The 21,864-nt window shown below is 41.1% G+C and overlaps 1 protein-coding gene and 1 long non-coding RNA gene across 21 annotated transcripts in view; one reads left to right on the forward strand and one right to left on the reverse strand.

Moving 5' to 3' along the window:
• The window catches only part of LOC135298834 (uncharacterized), a 344,053-nt gene that overhangs the window by 267,071 nt on the left and 55,118 nt on the right, over positions 1-21,864 (forward strand). For 13 of the 20 annotated variants that reach the window (XM_064416877.1, XM_064416874.1, XM_064416876.1 and 10 more), the window contains 5 exons: positions 971-1,115; positions 4,430-4,497; positions 14,064-14,237; positions 16,220-16,333; positions 19,487-19,721. Coding sequence is in view for 5 of the 20 variants with exons in the window: in XM_064416896.1 (XP_064272966.1) it covers positions 971-1,115; positions 14,064-14,237; positions 16,220-16,333; positions 19,487-19,517 (464 nt within the window). In the remaining 15 variants the exon portion in view is untranslated. The remainder of the gene's footprint in view (positions 1-970; positions 1,116-4,429; positions 4,498-14,063; positions 14,238-16,219; positions 16,334-19,486; positions 19,722-21,864) is intronic. The other 7 variants (XM_064416875.1, XM_064416896.1, XM_064416891.1 and 4 more) reach the window with 2 other exon arrangements.
• Positions 612-5,252, reverse strand: LOC135298836 (uncharacterized). Its single transcript, XR_010360897.1, has 3 exons — positions 5,104-5,252; positions 4,763-4,904; positions 612-677 (listed from the first exon to the last, which is right to left on the reverse strand). It is a non-coding gene; the product is annotated as an uncharacterized LOC135298836 (long non-coding RNA).

Raw genomic sequence — 21,864 nt, forward strand, 5'->3', positions numbered from 1 at the left:
AGCAGAATATATAATTTTCTTCACTAACTGATAAGGTATGTGCCATGGGTCTCTAAAGCGGCTGCTGCCAGCACATTTTCTGCCTCATCTTGTACAAGGGGCTGCCCTGTGCTTTTGGAGATGGGCTTGGTTTCATTTCCACGATATAGCAGGTTCAAGGCCTTAAAAAGGCAAGATCTGGAGACTGCACAGAGAGCTTGAGAGATGGCAAGGTATGTGTCTGGAAAGGGTAACACTTACCTCATCTGTCCAGGGTCTGTTAGATGGCTAAAGGCCATAGTTAAAAAATACATATAAATGAAAGACATTTCAACACATTGCAGGATTTCTGTGTTCAGCTTGAGAAATCCTTTTTCTTTTTTTCTGTGTTGAAAAAGCTTCTTTGAGCCATTGAAAATGCTCTTTATATCCCAGAGGTTGTTAGCAGTAGGAGGTGTGGAGGGAGAATCCACCTTTTGCAGTCACGGGATCAAACTTGCCAGGTCAGATCCATATTATTTTTGATACATTGGTGAATGTTAAGGTCATCTGGGCAAGATCAGAGCTGGTAACTAACAATAAAGAGGTGACAGCTTCTTACAAATGCCTTTGAATAGGGCTTGTGGTGCAGCTCCTCTCTCTCTCTGTGAAGTTCAATGTTCCAGCACAAACCATTGCTGCTGTGGTGGCAGTTTCACCTGAAAGAGAGATTTAAAGTTTGCCATCACCCAACTTTCTGCTGCCATCTCCCAGACAACTGATGTGCAAGTGGCACAAGAGATGAACTCAGTTAAGGAATGATGAAGCTTTCACCTTCCACCTTCTCCTAATGGGCTACTTTACTTGTGCTTATCTCCAGTGTGAATTATCTATTCTGGCAAGGCTGGCCAGAAGTCACAAGTCCTGGTAGGGTCACAGTTAAGGCTTCTTTCTCTTGTTTGTTGTGCCAAGGTATGTTACACCTAGTGAAGTCAAGCCTCTTTTATTTCAGCCATCACTGTCGTCCACACGATGCTGCTGCCTGTAACTGGGAAAGTCCAAAAGGAATGGAAGTGTCAACAGCAGTCTGGATCAACTCCATCTTCTCTGAGCTCGCAACACTGGTTCTTGGTCCAGGGCAGGGCTGTGAGATCCAGGTAAAGTCACAACCTGTAAGTGCTCACCCTAGCTTGTGAGCTCCTTGTTGTCTTCAATCCCTGCTCATTGCTCAATTCCATCATGCTGGAGTGGGAAGGAAATGTTCCCAGCCTGGGACTGCAGCGTGTGCTCCTGGCCTGGAGGAACTTACCTGCTGCTGACTCAGGATTGATCACATGTGAGTAGATAAGCCAAAGGCTGATCAACACATTGACAAAGATAGACAGAGTCTGCTGTAATCTATTCTTGTCATGATGTGTAAAGCGTAAGCAAGAGTTTCAACACAAAATTTTAATTCCCTTTTGTTTTGTTCACTGTTCAATTGAACTGAATTACTTCATACTCCTTAGCAAAACAAGGGTCAGGACTTGGAGTGATAGGTGCTCCTTAGTCTCCATCTATGCTCAGAGAGCTGCAGAGAGCTCTTGCCACAAAGCTAGGGAAGTCCTCATTTAGAAAATTGGGAGGACAGAAATTACTGTCCTGGTGATGAGGGAGAAATAATTTCTTCTGTGTGACATTATGTTTTCCTTCAGTATTACCCATATCAGGCTGGTCTGTCTCACTCACTGTCTCCCTCATTCATTTGCAGAAGAGTAGTTCAAAAGTCACAGCTGCTGTTTGAGACTTCACCCATCCCTTTGCTATTCTGCAGATCGGCCAAGACAACAGCTTGTTAGTATTTAAATGAGCATATCCATATTTTTGCATGAAATTCACAGTCATTTAAGCCTCGTGTCTGGTCACTGAAATGATCTGCTCTCTAATTCGTGCTTTGCTTTTAAGCCTAACTAGAGTGTAACACTATTATGCGGTCATTGCCTCTCAAAGGAGGGATAATTCTGAGCCTAATCTGCCATTTCTGGGCACTTTTTCCCCCCCTCCATGTTACTATTACCGTGTGAAGTGCAGGAGGATTCTGCATCATTTACATGAAAATGAGGGATATCAGGAGGAAATTACGAGAGGGAGGGGTGGAGTAGAGTATGCCATATTCTGATGCTTCCCTAAGAGAAATTGCAGAATTTGCAGAACAGCCTGTCTGTCAGAGCCTGTCTTGCTGGAAATGCATACCAGCTTAGCCAGGGAAAGTTATGCACTGCCCAACTCCCTTGTAAATGTAGACTTTGTTACTCCCTTGTAAATGCAGACTGTGATTGAAGTGCCCTTGGCTTCAGTTGACCCGACACAATCTGATGCTGCTGACTCCCAATTTACCAGCTAAAAATTATCATCACAGTCCTCTTTGGCTCTAATCTGTCTGTGTTCAGATGGCACAGGGCTTTTGCATCTCCCTCTAGGGCAGGCAGACAGGATGCTGAAACCTGTGGTCACTGTGCTTGCAGGCAACGGGGACTCCAGGTCCTCAGGGCTGGGCAGCTCCCGGAATCCAAAATGCATGTGTGATTCTGGGATTTTGCTTTTTTCCCTTTTGTTTTTTTAGGGGGCAGAGGAGGTTGTTTGCCACTCTTGTTTGCATTAGAGTTTGCAGGTGCTTTATGCCAGCTAACAATATGTGTGCCATAAAAATGCCAGCTGATCTGCAAACCAAAGTGCCATAGCTATCACTGGGTTGTATTTTTGGAACTGACTTGAATCCAAGGTTTGCATATTTTGGACAAACCCACACTGGCCTAGATCCACACAGACAAGTCCTCCCCCCATTCTGCTAAGTGGCTGACTCTTCCCCTGAACCCACTCTCTCTTGATCTCCTTAGAGGTAACTCAACTACAGCTTCAGGGCAGAAAATGACAGTCCAAAATGAGCTAAAGAAAACTCTCCAGATTATATCTCCTCCTCTCCATTACCTTAAAAAAATTAAACTTCTGTTTAGTCTGAAGGGCTTCTGTTGCTCTCAAGCCATATCTCCTAATAGGTTTCTTAGAGAAGTATTTTTCTCTATGCAAGTAATTTAAGCCTTCTGTGCCCTCTGGCTATTTTTTAATTAAAAGAAAAATAAAGAAAATTCTTGGCCCAAGTAGGGGGCTTAGACTGTTGATTGACTAAAGCAAGGAATTTTGTAGGAATTTTGAATTCTGCACTGCCACATATGAAGTCAGCCCTATAAGTATAACCCTGACCTGAGGCTGGGATTTTTAAAATTAGATCCTTAATAAGAAGGGGAAGAAATAAATTTGACTTTGAATAAGCATAATGCAATTTCCCTTCACACAAATTGCTTCTTTATTATAGCACAGATATTCACATTTTTCAGTCTAAATACTTAAGTCTTATGCAACTTCATTTTGCTGGACTAAGCTCAGCCCTACCTAAGAGGGAATCCATTATTACAGTAGTTTAATTCATAGGTGCTTGTTGTTTTTGCTGCCATAACCCACCAAACTCATGTGCTCACCAGCTCCCCTCCTCTCCTGTGGCTGAGCCAGGATTGTCTCTGTAGAAGAGTCACAGAATGGTTTGGGTTGGAAGGGACCTTTAAAGGTAATCTAGTCCCAGCCTCCCTGCAATGAGCAGGGACAGCTTAAGCAGGTTCTTGTTGCTCAGAGTCCCATTCTACCTGACCTTGAATGTGCCCAGCAATGGGACATTCATCTCTCTGGGCGACCTGAGCCAGTGTTTCACCACTCGCATTGTAAAAAGATCTCATATCTAATCTAAACTTATCCTTCCTCAGTTGGAATCCATTCCCCCTTGTCCTGTCACTGCATGCCCTCACAAAAAGTCCCTCTCCATCTTTCTTGGCTCCCATCAGGTACTGGAAGACCATAATTAGGTCACCCCAAAGCCTTCTCTTCTCCTGGCTGAACAATACCAGTTCTCTCAGTGTCTTCATAGGAGAGGTGCTCCATCACTCCGATCATCTTGGTGTCTCTCTTCTGGACTATTTCCATGGTCCATGTCCTTCCTGTGCTGGGACCCAGAGCTGGTGCAGCCCTGCAGGTGTGGTCTCAGCAGAGCAGAGGGGCAGAATCCCCTCCCTCTCCTGCTGCCCACACTGTTTTGGATGCAGGACATGATCCAGAACATATCTGGTTTTCTGGGCTGTGAGTGCACATTGCCAGATCATGTTTAGCCTCTCATCCCCCAGCACCCTTGAGTCCTTCTTAGCAGGGCTGCTCTGGATCTGTACATCCCCCATCCTGTGTTGATGTTTGGGGTTTCCCCAACCCAGCTTCAGGACCTTGAACCTGCTTTGTTAAACCTCACAACATTCTCATGGACCCACTTCTTGAGCTTGTCCAGGTCCCTTTGGATGGCATTCTGTTGCATTCATGAGCAGTTGGGACTTAGGTTTTTTTTTTTTTCAAGCAGAAAAAGCTAATTCTTTATTCACATCTTTCATATTTTTAGGAAATATCCAAATGCACTGTGTTAAACCTCATTGGTCAGCAATCCAGTGAAACTCAGTTCATTGGCTGGTAAGGGCTATTGAATATGTCTATCAAATTTTCTCTCTCTAGATATGTTTACATATTTTCTTCACTGATTCTTATGGGACAGATTTCTTGTTTTTGCTGATGTTTTATTCTTGTTTTTGCAGATCTTCTTTCTCCAATAATAGTTTTTTATGTTAACTGTTTTTCATTCCTGTTAACTCTTCACTTATGGGAACTTACAAGCCTATGGGTAATTCAACAGAGCAAGACCTGAATTTATAAGGCCTTTTTTTAATAATGTCTTTACCTGTATGTAACAGCATTCCATCCTTCAGCTGTGTCAACTGCACCATTCAGCCCAATGTTGTCTGCAAACTTGGTGGGGGTGCACTTGACCTCGCTGTGTCACTGATGAAGATCCTGAATAGTGCCAGTCCCAGTACAGAGCCCTGAGGGACACAGCTTGTCACGGATGTGCATTGGATGGTTGATGTCTGCCCTCTGGCTGCCACCATCCAACCAATCCTTATCCATCTCACAGCCCATCCATCAAATCCCCTTCTCTCCTGTTTACAGAGAGGAATGTGGTGGGAGAGCCATGTCAAAGGCCTCACAGAAGTCCATAGAGATGACATCAGTAACTCTTACCCTGCCCCGATAGAGTCACTCCATCACAGAAGGTCACTGCTTTGGTCAGGCGGGACTTGGCCCTGCTGAAGCCATGCTGGCTGTCCTGAACTACCTTACTGTCCTCTCTGTGCCATAGCAGCAATCTTCTGGACCTGTGACAGTGCCATACAGTTGGATTTTTCAAGATTGTGGAGTAATTCTCCTCTGATTTTTGAAAATATTAGGTTTTCTCAGACAGGAGAAAAAATTGAGGATGAAGGAGATAGCCTAATTTAGCCTGATTTGCAGTCAAAAGCAAATGTGTTCCCTTGCTGAATCAAATCCAAGGGATTTGATGCATGCAGTACCTCACAGCACACTTTCCCTACTGTGCCATGCCTTCATCACAGCAGTGGCTATGAGGGCCTGGAGTTAGGGAATCTGTGGCCAGAGCATTCCTGTATGTGCAGCTTGTCTTGCTGGTTTCCATGGGCTTGGGGGTATCCTTTCTTCATCATTTCTGGCCTCTTCATTTCAGAGAAAGATGGTCAGGTTTCTGCCTTTTTCTAGCAAAATACTCTCATTTGGCTTACTAGGGCAATTAGAGCAAATTAAAAGTATTGCCAGCAAGCAGGAAAGTACAGTTGGGTTGTATGACTTTATTTCCCTATCCTTGCTGGTGCCACATGGACACAGAGGTGTCACACCCCAGATTTGTGTGGGACTGGTGGCTGTGGGCAAGAGGCTGATGGCAGCAGAGGGCTTGGTGAATGCAGCAGAGCACATCCAGGGGGCAAGGTGACTTTAGATAAATTAACCAGTCAGAAAATAGTTAATGGCAGAGCTACCCGCAGTGGGTAGTGGACAGCTGTTTTCTCAGAATGGGCTGACCTTGCATCAGTGGCTGAGGTAAAAAAGGCCCAGATCAGCATTGTTTCCTTTTTTTTTTTTTTTTTTTTTTGTGGGGTTTGTTGTTGTTGTTTTGGTTTCTTTTTGGGGGTGTGGGGTTTTTTGTTTGGTTAATTTTTGGTTTTTGTTTTGTTAAGGCTGATTTTCTTGGCTGAGAACAGGCTAAGTATGTCCAAAGCAACTCAGCAGCTAGTGAAGATAAAGCCAGAACTCTCAGAAAATGCAGAACAGAGGTATCTTTGTAGGTGGAAATGAAGGATGGGAGAGCCACATTTGGATTAAAAAAAAAAAATTAACCTTGAACCTCTCTCCAAAGTGTGATTTAAACATGAATCTCATTTAAATATGAAAAAAGACAAAAAGTATAATTCACTGAGCTTTTTATGCAGCGTCTGCAGTTCCTGGTTTGGGGAAGCGATGAGCTAAAGACAGCCAGAGCGCAAGAGGATGGTGCTGACTACAAACATCACCTGTAATGAAGCAGAGAGGTCATTAACTTTTCCCCCCGGGTTTGTGCCTTGTCCCCTGCCTGGTGTGCTGGATTGATCATCAGGTAGATTATCATCCCCTTGAAAGTGCTGACAGACATAACTCTTTGCAGCAGCACCAGAGACAGGCTCCTTATGTACAAGCTTAGATGAACCCATGTCTTTGTCCAATATTTTGTGAGGTCCTGGTGAGGAATAATATTCCCTGTTAATCTCTGATTTTGGTGGAGCATGCCAGGATGAAGCTGCTTTTCACAAGGGAGTGTTTCTTGGTGGGTACTGGCTCACACAAGAAGTAGGTGATGCAGGAATGCAGGACATAAGAGGAGAATTGGTACACAGTTCTGCCTGAATAGATGGCCGAGCAAAAAATGTGCAGTAAACTGCTTGCAAGTCAGGCAGGAGCATGTAAATGAATCCAACTTCAAGGCAGGAACATATAAAAATTGACCACTAGCCCTTTACATCTTTATATTTTTCTGATGCTTGAAATACTTTTTCCACCTATACCACTCACAACTTTGAAACAACTAGAGAAGGGGTAAGAGAGGAATTAGTTTTCCAATGAGCTTGGAACACATCTAGAATGATGCTAGTAAACATAAGCTGATGATCCCCATGTTTGGTTTTGTCTTCCTGAAGTTGTACCACCCTCTTCTTCCATGCTGGCAACCTTCTCTGAAGTACTTTTTCAGTGATTATCCCTTGGAGAGAGGTCCAAGGGATAATTCCTGATCTGTGAGATGGACAGATCAACTGGAATGCTTGGCCAACAGGGTAGAATGGGATTCCAGGGAAGAGAAGGAACTTATTTTATTTTGAAGCACTGCAGTAGCAAAGCCCCTGAGAAGTGTTCTGTTTGGGGTGTTTGGTTTGGGTGATTTTTCTTCTAGTGGAAAATTGTGCTTTTTTCCTATTTAATCAAAATCCCAGTTTGCCTTATCGGTTTTGACGGAAAATTTTCACATAGATCTTTGTTGTAAGATACCAACACGACAGAATTATCCCTTTATCTCAGCAGATGTGCTTTCCAGAAGGGGAACATCTCAGATGATGAAAAACACAGCAGCTTTGCTGCCTCGGCTCTATCAGACAGGTTTTTTTATGATAGAGAATTTGTCAAAACAGATTCTTGTCATTAAAACTGAAATGCTTTGTGGACAGGTTTTGGATTTGCTCAATTTTTTACTGCTAATTTTTTTGCTGCAGAGTTATGTGCAGTGAGTCATTGTGCCTTCTGTAGTGACAGTGTGTGTAGGGGTATGGGATCAAGTCTCTGCTTTGTCCTTTACTTGAACTAGCCTGTGCTGAATGATTCAGATGAAGCCAAGTCATGACATGAAAGACTCCTGTTTCTGAGGCTGTCAGAGGTACTGCACTGTTTGCATCTCACATCTGGAATTAGAAAATAGTGTTTGACCTAGAAAGGGAAAGTTTTGACCTGATTCCAATTAAGCAGAAACCTTTGTGAGACTGATTCTTCTTTTCTGAGGACTACAGAAGAGACCCCCAAATGCCTGTGTAATTCTGCCACCAACTACAGTCGGAAAGCCTTGATTCTTACCAACACCAGAATCTTTAAAAAAAAATCTTAAAAATAGAAAAGCAAGATTACTAGTTTTCATTTCTTTTGAGTAACTATGGCTATTTTACCCAATTTTCATTCATGAAGGGATGCATCTTCAGGATGTGTCTGTCAATGCATCAGCTTGCAGGCTCTGGGAAGTGCCTGCCTGCTTTGTGTCCTTGCAATCCTCGTTATTCAGCTGGTACTGAGAGCAGTGGCACCTCCCTGGTCAGCAACAGAAGCATTCTGCAGCATTTTTGTTTCTCAGTTGTTGTCTTGTAGAGAACCCCATGAGTGCCCCAGATGGAAAACAAACATACAGCAATGGCTCTTCAGTAAGGATGTCTGGGTATTTACATTACAACCAGTAAGGACAGGCTACTTGTAAGCAGTGAGGCAGCCTCTTGCAATGGGATATAATATATTGGTAAAAATCAGCTTCCTGGGAGCCAGTGGAAACACATTTTCTTTGCTTCTTCTGCAGCCGCATTCCCCTAGCTCTGCTCTTTGCTGATGAACAACCGCCTATGCAAAGGAGATTGAAAAGGGGATTTACTTTGATTAGACCAAAGCCTTTCCTAGTATTTTCAGTCATAAGTATGGCAGCTTTAATAAGCAGGAAAAGAAGATAAATACAAGTCACAGACTGACAAGAAACTCAATTGGAAAAGAGTAGGAAGTTCTGTTGGAAGCCATGCTCTAAGTTCTGTCTCTTTCTAGCAGCCTCTGATAATCTGCTCAGTCCGAAGAAGGTAACTTTCTGCAAATCTCTGACAAATACCAAGTGAGGGATTTCAAAGGGATAAAATTAAAGCTTTAATTGCTGGGATAGAATTGAATTTGTATTCCACCCTGTTAAGGCTGGGAGAATTTCCCATCAGATTTTCTCTTTCTGTGACCTATTGGTTCACAGCCTTCAATGATCTCCTGTCAATCCTGAACCAAAAAGAAGAGAGGTTGTGAGCTGATCCTCTTCGTTCAGGGGAATAAAGCAAATTTTATACGTCATAAATAGGTAGGGAAAGAGCCGGGCACAGTTTACCCAATTAAAGCTGTTGATTCATCACTTATTTAGGAATACCACTTACTCCTATCTCCTTATTACCTTGCTAGAATTCAAACTAAAAGGAGAAAATGTATGCAACAGTCATGACAGGCCCTGACTTTATATTACTCACTATGTCCTTCCTCAGCAGCATCATGAAATATTGATAACAATAATTATTAATGTATGATTAATTATTAACAACGATAATCTGTAGATGAAAGACTGAATATTAACTGGCAATGTGCACTCAGGGCCTAAAAAGCCATCTGCATTCTGAGCTGCATTAAAAGCAGTATGGCCAGCTGGTTGAGGGACCTGGTTCTGTCCTTCTGCTTCACTCTGGTGATACCTCACCTGCAGTTCTGCATCCAGCTCTGGGGTTCCCTAGCCTAAGAATTACATGGACCTGTTAGAACAGGTGCAGAGGAGGGCCACAAAAATGATCAGGGGGGTGGGGCACCAACGCTGTGAGGAAAGGCTGAGAGTTGGGGTTATTTGGCCTGGAGAACGCTCTGGGAAGACCCTGTAGCAGTGTTACAGTACTTAAAGGAGGTCTGCAGGAAAGCTGGGGATGGTCACTTATACAGAACACACTCAGAAAAGGGAGATTTGTATTGGATATGAGGAATAAATCCTTTACTGTAAGGGTGGTGAGGCACTGGCACAGGTTGCCCAGAGAAGCTGTGGACGCCCCATCCCTGGAACTGTTCAAGGCCAGGTTGGATGGGGCTCTGAGCACCCTGGTCTAGTGGAAGGTGTCCCTGCCCATGGCAGGGGAGTTGGAACTGGGTGATGTTTAAGGTCCTTTCCAATCCAATCCAAACCATGCAATGATAATTCTTTTCATTTGTTTGGACAGGTAACCAGCAGTTCCAGCAAAGCCCTGTTGGCTGTTCAAGGCATTGAAATTTCAGATGGAAGAAGGGATGAGAAGGGATGTTTGAGAAAGAGAAGGGATGTTTGGAAAGAGCATCTCTTTGAGCAGAGAGGCAAAGGTCTGGCTTTCACAAGGGTGGGTGACAGGGCCAGAGTTGTTACCTGGGGCCAGCCAGTGGCAGATCCTAGAGTAATGATCAGTCCAGACTTCCTTTTGTCTAATAGGAAGAAAACCAGTTTTATGTTCAGGTGTGATTCAGATAAGAGGTTGCAAAGACATAAATTTAGCTAAAATTTTTTGAAGGAATAGTTATTCCTCATGACAAAAAGTTACATACCTGTTTTTTTAGCATAATCACAGTACATGTGCTAACAAATTATAGAAAGAGGTAGCATGCATTACCCAAAGTTCATATTTTTTATCAATGAGCCTTATTTATTATTATGGAATGCATGGAAAAGTTTTGTTAAGTTATAAAAGAGAGTACAAAAATGCCTTTTGGTACCTTTCCCCAAAAATGGCATTTTTCTTGCTATTCACCATATCCCTCCTGTGTTGGTCTGTATGTTTTTGTATCTCTGCTTTACATCAAGTGCTGGATGTAAAGGGATGCATCCTTTCTGGGAACGGTCATACTCTATGTAATGTGGAGATAACGGCTGAGGACAAAGGGAAACTTGTGAAAGTCTCCAGAAAATATACTGCAGCTTCACAGATGTATTCCCTTTTGGATGCACTTTTGAGGATAATAGGGCCAAGAGGGAGTTGACCCATGCTGGAAAAGACTGCTCTCAAGGCTTTTTGCAATGGGACTACAGGAAAGTCTGGTCGACTTCTGACATGATATTTATAGGATTTATATTCCTAACCCTAGAAATCTATGTGCCGCTTTATCTTTCTGATGTCTCCCTCAGGTTTGGATTGTGTGTTCCACAGACAGCTTTTCTCCTGAGCTAAACCCCCAAAGTACTTGATCTTGAGACAAGATTGCTAGTTCATTTTCAGGAAGGCTTAGTGTAGAACTGTGCTGTTGAATGATATTTCATTATCTGTAACAGCAATAACTGAAAGGGGAAACATTGTATAGGGACTAGAATTTGGTGACATTATCTCTGCATCTGACCAAAGTGTGACAAAAGACTGTGTGTTTAAGAAAATAATAGAAGTTACATGTGCCTTTTTTCCTCCAAGTGTGAAGGAAGAGACACTGTGATGTGTCTGAGGACTTAGACTCCCTCCTTTTTGAAATCTGGTGAGATGTAAGCACTGCTTATTTGCTGCACCAGACACAGGTGTCTTCTCTGGCCATTCCACACACTTGAATGCTCACACTAGTGTGCCATTTTGTGACCACAAAACTTGTGGTTGCAGCATGAAAATACAGTAGTTTTTGATTCTGTAAGAGAAGAAAATTATGGTGGTGATGAATCCAGCAGCTGTGAAAGCAGCTTCCATATCGTACTTTAGGAAAAACTACTGAGCTTGAAATTTAGTCAGGTTTTTAAGAGAAATGGTAAGATCAGACACTACCTATTTTTTATCATTGTTTAAAGACAGGTTTTTTGCAAATTGCTAGTCCACTCCCCCATGATAGGTAGATAGATAGGTGGAAAGAAAATCATTGTGGAAAATACGTTCTGCCACAGTAATATATAATTACATGACAAAAAATAAATCAGCCTGTGCTGCAGGCAAGACATTGTGTCTCATTAGTGTTTGGTGGACTTGATCACAAATAACATATTTCAAAACTGCCAACTCCCTCTAATTCTTTTTCTATACTTATACTCACAGTCACATTCAAAATTTGCATATTCCTGGAAATACACTTCTTCTGGCCAGCCCTTTTCCTAATTATTTGCTTGTGTATTAAAGGAAAATGTCCTTCTGCAGCTGCACTTTGAGGGACTAAAAGCAGACAGGCTGTTGTCACTAAGGGAGCAGTCATTTTTTACCCAGTTAATGGTACCAAAGTGTGCTGTGTGTTATGACAAGGGGCTCAATGCAGCTTTCAAAAACCAGTGCTGGCCATGCCAGGTACTCCTGAGATGCACAGGCCAGAAAGCCAAGAGATCCCATGTGAGATCCAGTATTTTCCTCCACTGGTTGAAACTGAATGCAACAAAGCCATTACCAACAGCAGACTCACTCAGAGCTGTGGATCTGTGCCTTGATGCTGATACATGGCAGGACATACATGAGAAAAGTGAGCAACCTGCAGCTGAGGGTACAATCTCACTTTTTTTCAGCAGTGCTCCTGAAATAGATGCAAGCTTCCATTGTTTAGTCCCTCTCTGAGTTCCCATCTGTTAAGACAGTACAGAGAAAATATTTTCTTTTTTTATTGATATCTTCAGATATTTTGAGATAAAATTGTTTTTAATCCCATAATTTTTATTATAGCAAATGCGTGTTGATTGATTTCTCATTGTTTCTATTTTCTTGAAAGACTGCTGTATGATTTTTGCCATGCCGTATACTCAGAGGCAGACAATAATAAAGCATACTACTTTGACCTTTTCAGTTGTCTGCACTTTAATTTACTGGCTATTCTCATTCCCTTCTGTTTATGGCCCCTCAATATAACTGGCAAGGAGAAAATAGACCAGACAGCTAGTCAAGATGCAGATTATTTAAAAGGGTAAAGACTGGCTTTATCATTCTCTTTAAAATTTATGGTGTTTTGTATGTCCTATTGGTCATTAAAGTCATGATAACCCCTTCTTAGCTATGGCAACACAAAATAGCACAAGTTCAACTTCATTTGTAGTGGTTTATGGGTCAGCATCACATTACACTGGTGGGATGTAATCTGGATTAAATTTTGTAGGAATCAAAATCAAATTCTTCTGAGTTGAGTAAAAAGTCTATGTGATTTGTTTGAAAGTGGGCACTAACCTGACCACTGCTCTGACTCTAACACTGCTGGTTAGTGAAAAATCAGGGAAAAATAATCCCATTACAGCTTTTCCCCATACCAGTTTGATTCACAGCTGCTAACCCTGCTGCAGGCTGTGGCAGATTTCCTCCACCACATGGCAATGGAGATAGTGACTTGTCTGACTAATGCAGAGAGGTGTAGCTGGCTGTGATCTTTCTCCATGCACTTGTGAAATACAAGCCACAGTCAAAACTGCATCATGAATTACTCCCTGTGTTTGGTTGTTATCAGTGCCCCACAAAAATTCTGATCATCCTTCAGTTTGGTGAAAGCCTAGAGGGAATTTTCACAGTGAGAATTGCAAAAGGGTGACAAAATGCTCTGTTGAAAGACTTATTTGTGCAGGAATGACTGAGAGTGGGATATAGCAACAGCAGAGCTTATATTTTTTTGGCAGAGCTTTTTGTATAGTTTCACTTTTCTGGTGGTTCTGAAAAACTGTGAATTGCAATCTATACATTAAAAATGTAAAAGGAAAAATGAAAAGGTTAAAAATGGTGGAAAAAGCAGAAGCTTTGGTCATTTGGTTTGTTTTATTTGCTTTTCATCTAATCATATTGATTTCAGGGTTGCTGTTACGATGGTTTTTGTGGTTTTTTTTAATATCTCTGTAGGAGTGCAATAAAATATCCAACTAGGAGAATGAGGAAGGGTAGCCAAAGCTTGATTACATTCTGCTGCTCACTGCACAGATTTGTACATTGTTAAAGCAGAAGGGACTAGGATGATCTCTTAAATTGAGCAGAATGCATAAAATTTTACCCACCGAGTCCTGCTTCAAGTCTAACAACCTGGGCCTGAGCTAACTCAAAGTTTTTAGAGCATGTATTCAGTCTTGATTTTGAACACTTAAGGATTTACAAAGATATAGAAATCTTTAAAATTTAAGGAGACAGAAACCACCATCCTCTGGATAGTCTCATAGAAGATCCTCCAAGACCTCTGGATAACCTGCTGATTAAAAATTCAATATAAAGAAAAAGCAAATGGAAGCACATATCTCTCTTTTTCATTATTTCTCTCATTATTCTGAGTTCAAATTACAGCCTGCAGAAGTAGGAATGATGTGTCTGATAAGGTGAAGAATCTTAGAAGCACTAGAAATGCTCTTTCTGCTTGGGCTAAATTAAGGCAGTGGTGAGCTACTAACCCTTCATCTTCAATTTTAGAAAGCAGAGAAGAAACCAAGAGGAAATCCTACCTCGTGAGTCTGTAGAAGCTGGCATCCCTTGGCTGTGCTCCCAGGGTGGTATGGCTCAGGCATCACTGTCTGGCAGTGCTGACTGCACAGACATCAGAGAAAATCAATGGGATTCACTGTGGAGTGAAGCGTTACCAGCCAGGTAAAAATGTCAGAAGGAAAGGATGCAGTTATTTGGCAGGGCTGGCTGAGAATTTTCCATCCTAGTGCTTTTCTACTGAAAACTGTGGAGTTTGTGAAAGTCACTGTTCAGAGCTTGAATGTGTTGTTTTCATTTTGGCTTTGGAAAATTCTGATTTTATTTGGGGCAAGACAAAATTAAGGTCTGAGCTAAATGTCAAAACTCAGCAAAAAACTTGAACAAATGCAAGCACAAGGCATATTTCTACAGAAAGAGACAAATCTGGCTTCCAGTTATGTTTGTTTAACTTTTTTATCAGTTAGTTCTAACCTTCTTAAAATATATCAGCATTTTGTGGGTATTATCTAAAGAACTGGGCCAAAAAAATAAAAAAGATAATTCAGACTATGAGCTGGTTTTGAAATGCTTGATGATAGAGAAAGAGGGAACTCAGACTATGATTTTACAGGTATAGGCATTTGCCCCAGTTTTCTCCGGTGACATAAATTAGCTCAGGTCTTTTGCAGTCAAGGGATAAAACTCCTAGCTATATGGATCAAAGCACCCCTATTGCTGATAGCCAAATTTATGTCTGGAATATAAAGACACAGATCTCCTCATGAAGTCAGGTGGACCACATCTGCAGGGGTGTAAACTTCAATTCTTGAAGTTAGCTGATGTAGATCAGTGGCAGATTTGACCTATTTCAGGTTTTATTGAACAGTCTGAATTATTGCTGAATTGTCAGCACTGAGTTCAGCAACTGAGAAGCTATGAACAGGGTAGCTTGGTCAGATATTGTTAAAATTAATCCTTGGAGGTGTTTACTCTGTTAATGCTGTTCTACACAGAAGAGCTGAAAAGAGATGAGATTGGAACAGTATTTGCTGATATAATGCAAATTGTAGACTAAATAGTATAAGGATATAGTAAATTACCTTATATCTATACATTCTTTGCTGGCATTTTTTAATTTTCTATTCTAACTTTTTTCTCTTGGACAACTTTTACTGTTGCACCAAATAATCCATAGACACTGTCATGTGTGAGGGATTGAAGGACAGAAAGTCTCAAGTCTGACTCTGTGCCCTGATGTACAGAGATAGTTCAGAAGGGAAAAAAATGTTTTATTTCACTGTGATTTCTGTTTTGTGCCCAAGTAACTGCCTTCTGGTATCTCACAGAATATTTTTAGAGTGTGGACATACACCCCTTAAAAATTAGTCTGAGGCTTTGCATCCCCAAGTTTCTTCATAGACAGAAATCCTTAGTGACGATCAAAGAAATATTGGGAGAGGAGAAATTGTCTCACCGCAGCTCCTGACTCCCTCATTGTCCTGTTCAAAGAGGATTTCATACTTTTCACTGGCATAACATACACAGACAACCCCTCTGAAAGACTTCTCATCAGATAATGCTGTGTCATCCTGGTGGGCACCCTTATATTCCCTTAAGACCTCTAAAAGGATACATTTAAGACAGAGTTTTAATTTTCTGCTGACTCCTTCCACCCTCCCCTGCATTCACAGATCCTTCTGTATTTCAGCCACTACTAGCTATGAGGAAACAGAATAAGGTTATATCTTACTACCTGTATCAAATATCAACAGATGCCATTGTAGCAGCAAGAGGCAGCAAGATTTTGAGTCCTTGCACCCTCCCCCATTGGGGAGATATGGGTTTATAGCTGTCAGAAACTGAGCAGCAAAACCCAGGTTCAGAAAGTCCACTGAGAGCCTGAAGGACTGATGTTGGGTGCTTTTTTTGCCTGAGCTCGTGTTACTGACCATACAGTGGAGTTGTGGTGTGTTTAGAAAGCTCACATTTCACTTTCCATCAAATTGGTGCAAATTGATTGAATAATTTTATTTTCTCACTCTCAAAAACCTTTGAAGAAGGTTTTTCAGCTCTACTAATCCAATATCAAGCTAAACTTGTAGATTTGTGGTCTGTACTTTTAGGCATTAATTTAGGTATTTGCCTTATATGTTGTCTTGACCTAGCGATGCAAGGAAATATAACACTAGAAGATCCCTTGTCAGAAACTGGCTCCTATTTTCATTGGAAGAGCTCGGAGAAGATAAACTTTCTGGGAAGGATGGGCTTGTCTGTTGGAGGTATCCTTTTGCAATTCTCAGCCTGTGATTGTCATATTAAAAAAATGGAAATAATTAAAATGCAAGATGGAGTTTATAGAATTGGAGCTGCTGCTTGGAATAGTTCTTGACTGTTATGACAGTCTTTCTGCTATGCCCATTAAATTTCCTGCAAGCTTCTCCCAAATGACTCCTGTAAAATATACTCATGAACAAAAAGGACTAAAAAATCCCCTACTATGCGGATATCTATTCTTCCAAAATTATTTCTGTTTTTCTGACTTCTGCTATGAATAAGTGTGTTCATTTATCTACATTTCTGGAAAGATTTGCAGAATGATGGTGTATCCCATCCCCTGTGTAGTGGCTCTCAAACTAGGCTGTGCATTTACTGTGTTGGCAGACTCTTATCCTCTGATATTCTCCTTGGAGAATTTCTTTGGAGGTAGTTCCTTGCTAAGATATACCAATGCTGCTCGGTTTCAATTTGGTGTGCTCTTTTAATGTTCCAGATAACTTGGATTTAAGAATAAAAGCGCATATTCACTTAAGGGTGTAGTTTTTCAAATGGGAACAAAATTAAGGATGTACTTAATGAAGAGTCTGCTTGGCTGCTTCTACTTTGGTTAAATTGAAATCTCTATTAATACAAGATGCAACTTTAGTACCCACAAAAAATGAGATCATAATGCCGCTTTTGTGGTGTAATTTTTTTTACTCTCCTAATTGTATTACTTCATACTGGGATTATAAGAAAGAATGCTAAGTATCAAGACTTGTAATAAAATTAGAAGTGTTGGTCAACTACATAATCTATGTTGCTTTTCTATAACCTCTTGCTGTAAAGTCACCAAGGCAGATAAGTAGAGTGATGAGATAAAGTGTATGTTCTGCTATATTAATATAGCTTCAGAGGAATCTTTTCTGATTCATGAAAACTTTTTCAGTGTAAATCCAAAATAAATTTATTTTACCACCAAAGTTCAAAAAATAATAATAAAAAATTACTTCTTCCCACTCAGCTGACATCAGTAGATGTGTTTGCCTTACCTAGAATGCTATACGATATTCCAAATTTATTGTGACTGTAAACAACAATTCTGCTTGCTTTATGGCTTTCCTGAGCTCCAACAGTAAAACACAATATCTCTATCTGGTTGGAATTATGTGTTATAACAGTTTTATGGTGGGGGGAGTAAAGCTCTGATAAAGGTAAAATAGAGTTTTGCTTTTCTGTGTGACCTTGTCATTTGAAAAAACATTGCACTCTAACGAGATATAATTTAAAAGACTTCTGGGAGCAAATTGAGTTTACTGAGATATTTCTGAGAGTAATTACTTACTGTGAGTTGTCAGTGCACTCTGTTACAGTTCCTTTCCTAGCAAATGTAGATATCTGGGACTGTGTAGAATGGATTAAAGCTCCTACCATTAATGTTTGATGGGAGACAGTAGTGAAAAAGATGGATGCTTATATAACTGACATTTCCAGCATTTATGGCCATAGACTAAAATGCCAGGCGCATAATTTCAAGTAAAATGGCAGACCCAACTCAATAATATTTAATGATGTAGTAGACCTTGGCTGGGAGAATAGCTAACGGAAGTCATTGCACTGCATTTATCGAATTGTTAAAATGAGTTGAATAATAATTGTGTTTTGCAGCAGTTTTGTTTTAGAAATTTATTTCTGTAATCTAGTACTCCAAAAACAAATTCTTTCTCATTCCAATCAACACAAAATGCAGAAAAATATTTCGAAGTAGCTAACTTGATGGCTAGATTTTTACGCTGACTTTGTCCCATGTTTACAGCACAGAGATATATTCAATAGATGTGGTTTGGAAGATTGGATGAGACTGATTGGACAAGCTAGCAAAAGACAAAATTGCCTTCCAGAAGAATCTCCTTTTAGTGTTTGAATCTTTACCAAGCTGGGCCTTTTTGTCTATCATCACACATCTAGGAATGTTCAGATTCTGTGGAGCGTTATACAGGACAGAGACACTTGTGTGCCAGGACTGTGAGATCACTGATGACATCAGCAAACAGAAAATTAACCTCTTCTGTACCATTCTGCTAATACTTTAACCTTGAATAAGCAGAAGGGACGTGAACTGATGGAGAATCTCAAATTGGTAGGGGTCTGTGGGGGTCTTGTTACCAGGACTGCAGCCACAGAATCTCCCATGTCTCTTTCTGAGGCAGTGCTTCTTCCTCTCTGGAGAACAAAGGTGAGTCTCAACAGAACAAAGGTGGACTTGAGGAAGAAGTGTGCATGACCTACCATTTCCAGCCAGAGGACTGTGCAGTGGTTTACAAGAGGTTTCCAGAGGTTCCCAAATTAAAAATGGACAGTATATGCATTCAGGTTCAACGACAACAACAACAACAAAAAACCCTCCTCAAATTCTTACTTTCTGAAAGACAATTTTTAAAGCATTTTCTCTTTGAAAATCAAAATGTATCAGTTTTGCTATTCTGAGTATTCTACTTATTAAAAAAAAGGAAAATTTGGAATTGGGCTTCAGCATAGGCTTTACTTTTCTTTTTTGTAGACTGTCACCTTAAAAAACCATTTTAATTCTGCTCACCATTGACCAAGCTTTCTCCCCAGCTTTTTTTTTCGCATAAATTTGTCAAAGCTGTATTACTGTCACTGGGCCATGACATAGCTCTTAGCAGTACTTAGTAAGTCTTTCTGTTCTGTCAGAAGCAAAACTGAGCCAGGAAATAGCCACACTCCACATCCGAGAAGTGTAGACCAGGTTAACACAAAACTTATGGAGACTTGAGCTTAACTGCAGAATGTCTTAAAATAGTTCAAGCGTGGGAGGAATGGAAAGGCTGTTGTTAATAGATCTCATAGGTAGGGTTGCTATAAACCCCCAAGAAATGGAGTGGTGGAACGTTTCCAGATACTAGAGAAGTTTTAGGGGGCATTTCAAGAGCAGTGATTAAGTACTTATTTTTAGCCTTGCTTGTTTGGTACTGAAAGAATCTGTTTGACAATCTGAGCAGTTTCCTGAGCTGGTAAAATTCCTGGGGTAGAGTAAATGGCAGTCATAACTATAAATTCCTATAAATGGCAAAATTTCCTCTCACTTCAACGGGAATGGGACATTAGTGCAGTATAAATTTCTGAAAATGTAAACTAAACTTCTCTTGTTTCAGAACTGCCTTAAAAAAACCCCAAAGGAGTTGAAAATTCTCCCCTGGAGAGCATCAGCAGGCACCCAGAATACATCTCCAGGGTCACTTAATTCCCTGGATCCTACCCAACTGCTATTGAAGTTAATTGAAAAAACTCCCATTGCCTTGAAGAGGTTTTGGATCTGACTCAAACGCCTCAGTGGCAGCAGATTACAAGAAGGAACCCCACTGTGCAATTCCAGCCATCTGCCTATGGGTGAGCATTTATTGATACAAATGTATTTGCTTGGGCTGTGTCATGAGGCACTTCAGTCCCAATTAGGCAGTATTTCAGAATGAAGGAGATCTCCCCCTCTCATCCGAGGTCATTGTTATCAGATATCCATTTGGAGCTGGTGAGCTATAAAATAGCAATACAAGTTTACCCACAGCAATGTCACAAGTTCCTCCTCTGTTCTGTGTGTGTCAAAAGATCAGCTAGTGCTGATCAGCTAGTTCATATCCTGTGTGTCTGCTTGCATTAGACAGGACAAAATCTCATAGTTTCCATCTCAAACCCATGCTCAGTGATGCCGTTCTCATTATCAACCTTTTACTACATCATCTCTCGGCTTAGATAAGAGAATTGTTGGGAAACAAAGCTGAGTGTAATATATACGGACTTTCTTAATTAGCCCACACAGCTGTCTGTTGCCCTTTTCATCTAAAACTGGTAAAGAAGGAACGTGATGTGTGTGGAAAGCACATTTGAAGGATGGTTGTCTCCAGTATTATTGCAGCATACCAGAGAATCAAATGAGTTTTGATGTAAAACACAGCCAGAGACTGTGTAAATCGCCCCAGCTGATTAGGAAACAAGGGAGCTGTTAACATCCTGGAATGATGCATGTAACAAAATTGGTGTGGCTTTGGAGGAGAGCAACTGATCGGCCTCACCAGGTGCCAGGACTCAGCAGTGTGCTGTACATACTTTAATCATCAATTACCGCAATGCTGGGGCAACCCACTAACAACTTAATTATTGTCTGGAGCTCCAGGCCATAGGTGGTTTCTCTAGGTTGTGTTACATAGAAAATCAAATCAGCCAGTGCACAGGCTGGAGGGGACTGTGCTGCAGCCTCTGTCTTGGGGTGTAGGCTCTACTTGAGCTTGTGCTGAAAGCATCTCAAAGTCTGACTCTGTGCTCATTCCCTCGTCAGGAAACCCATAGCACAAGCTGAAAAAGATGGGCTGCAATATATTTTGTAGGCTTGGGGCAGCTGTGTGCTACCAAAGGAGGCAGTTGTAGCAGAAGGCACTTCTGGTTATGAAAGTTTTTTTTTCCAGGACGATGAGTATGAGAGCAACATAAATTTTACACCATGACAAAAATCAGAGCAGGATGCTCAAAATGGAGTCTAGCCCCAACTTACAGAATCTCCCAAGACTCTTTTATTTTATTTCAGTCAGTTTAGTTAAGCCCTTGGGCTCTTCTCCAACCAAGTGTTTGTCTGCTTCTAGACATGAGAATCTGCTACTAATCTTATCTCTGTCCTGGGCTAGATTGTGTCCTTGATAGGAATTTCCAATACGGATAATAGAGAGCCTTTTTTGCTTTTTTTTTATTTTATTTTTATATTCTTTAGGAAATATTCCACATCCCTGGTTTTGTCTAAGGAGCATTTTTATAAAAATGCCTATAAGCAAGAAAGAAATTTCTCTGCTGGAGAGAACCTTTAGTTCAGCTCTGAAAAATGGTTGTAATCAAGAAACCAGTGACATGCTAGTTTCACTTTTACTCTGGATTGCAGTTGCCATACTGCACTAGAGCTTAGGGAATCATATAATGATTTGGGGTGGAAGGGACCTTAAAGATCATGTAGTTCCAACCCCCCTGCCATGGGCATGGATACCACCCTCCAGATCAGGTTCCTCAGGCCCCATCCAATCTGGCCTTGAACACTTCCAGGGATAGGGCATCCACAGCTTCTCTGGACAACCCGTTCCAGAGCCTCACCACACTCTAAGCAAAGAATTTCTTCCTAACATCTAAATGGAATATCTCCTTCTTTAATTTTAAACCATTCTCATTTTCTTATCACTCTCTGTCCATGTAAAAAGTTGTTCTCCCTCTTATTATAAGACCCCTTTAGGTACTGGAAGGCTGCTTAAAAGTTTCTCCAGAACCTTATCTTCTCCAAGGTGAACAATACCATTTCTGTCATCTTGTTTCACAGGAGAGGTTCTCCAGCCCTCTGATTTTCTCCATGGCCTCCTCTGGGCTTGCTTCAGCATATTCCTGTCTTTCTTGTGCTGGGGACCCCCAGACATGGATGCAGTACTTCAGGCTGAGTCTTACAGTGGTGGAGCAGGAGGACAGAATCACCTCCCTCAACCTGCTGTCATTGCCTTTTCTGATG

The sequence above is a fragment of the Passer domesticus genome, chromosome 4 (genome assembly GCF_036417665.1).
Source record: "Passer domesticus isolate bPasDom1 chromosome 4, bPasDom1.hap1, whole genome shotgun sequence".
NCBI classification, from domain to species: domain Eukaryota; kingdom Metazoa; phylum Chordata; class Aves; order Passeriformes; family Passeridae; genus Passer; species Passer domesticus.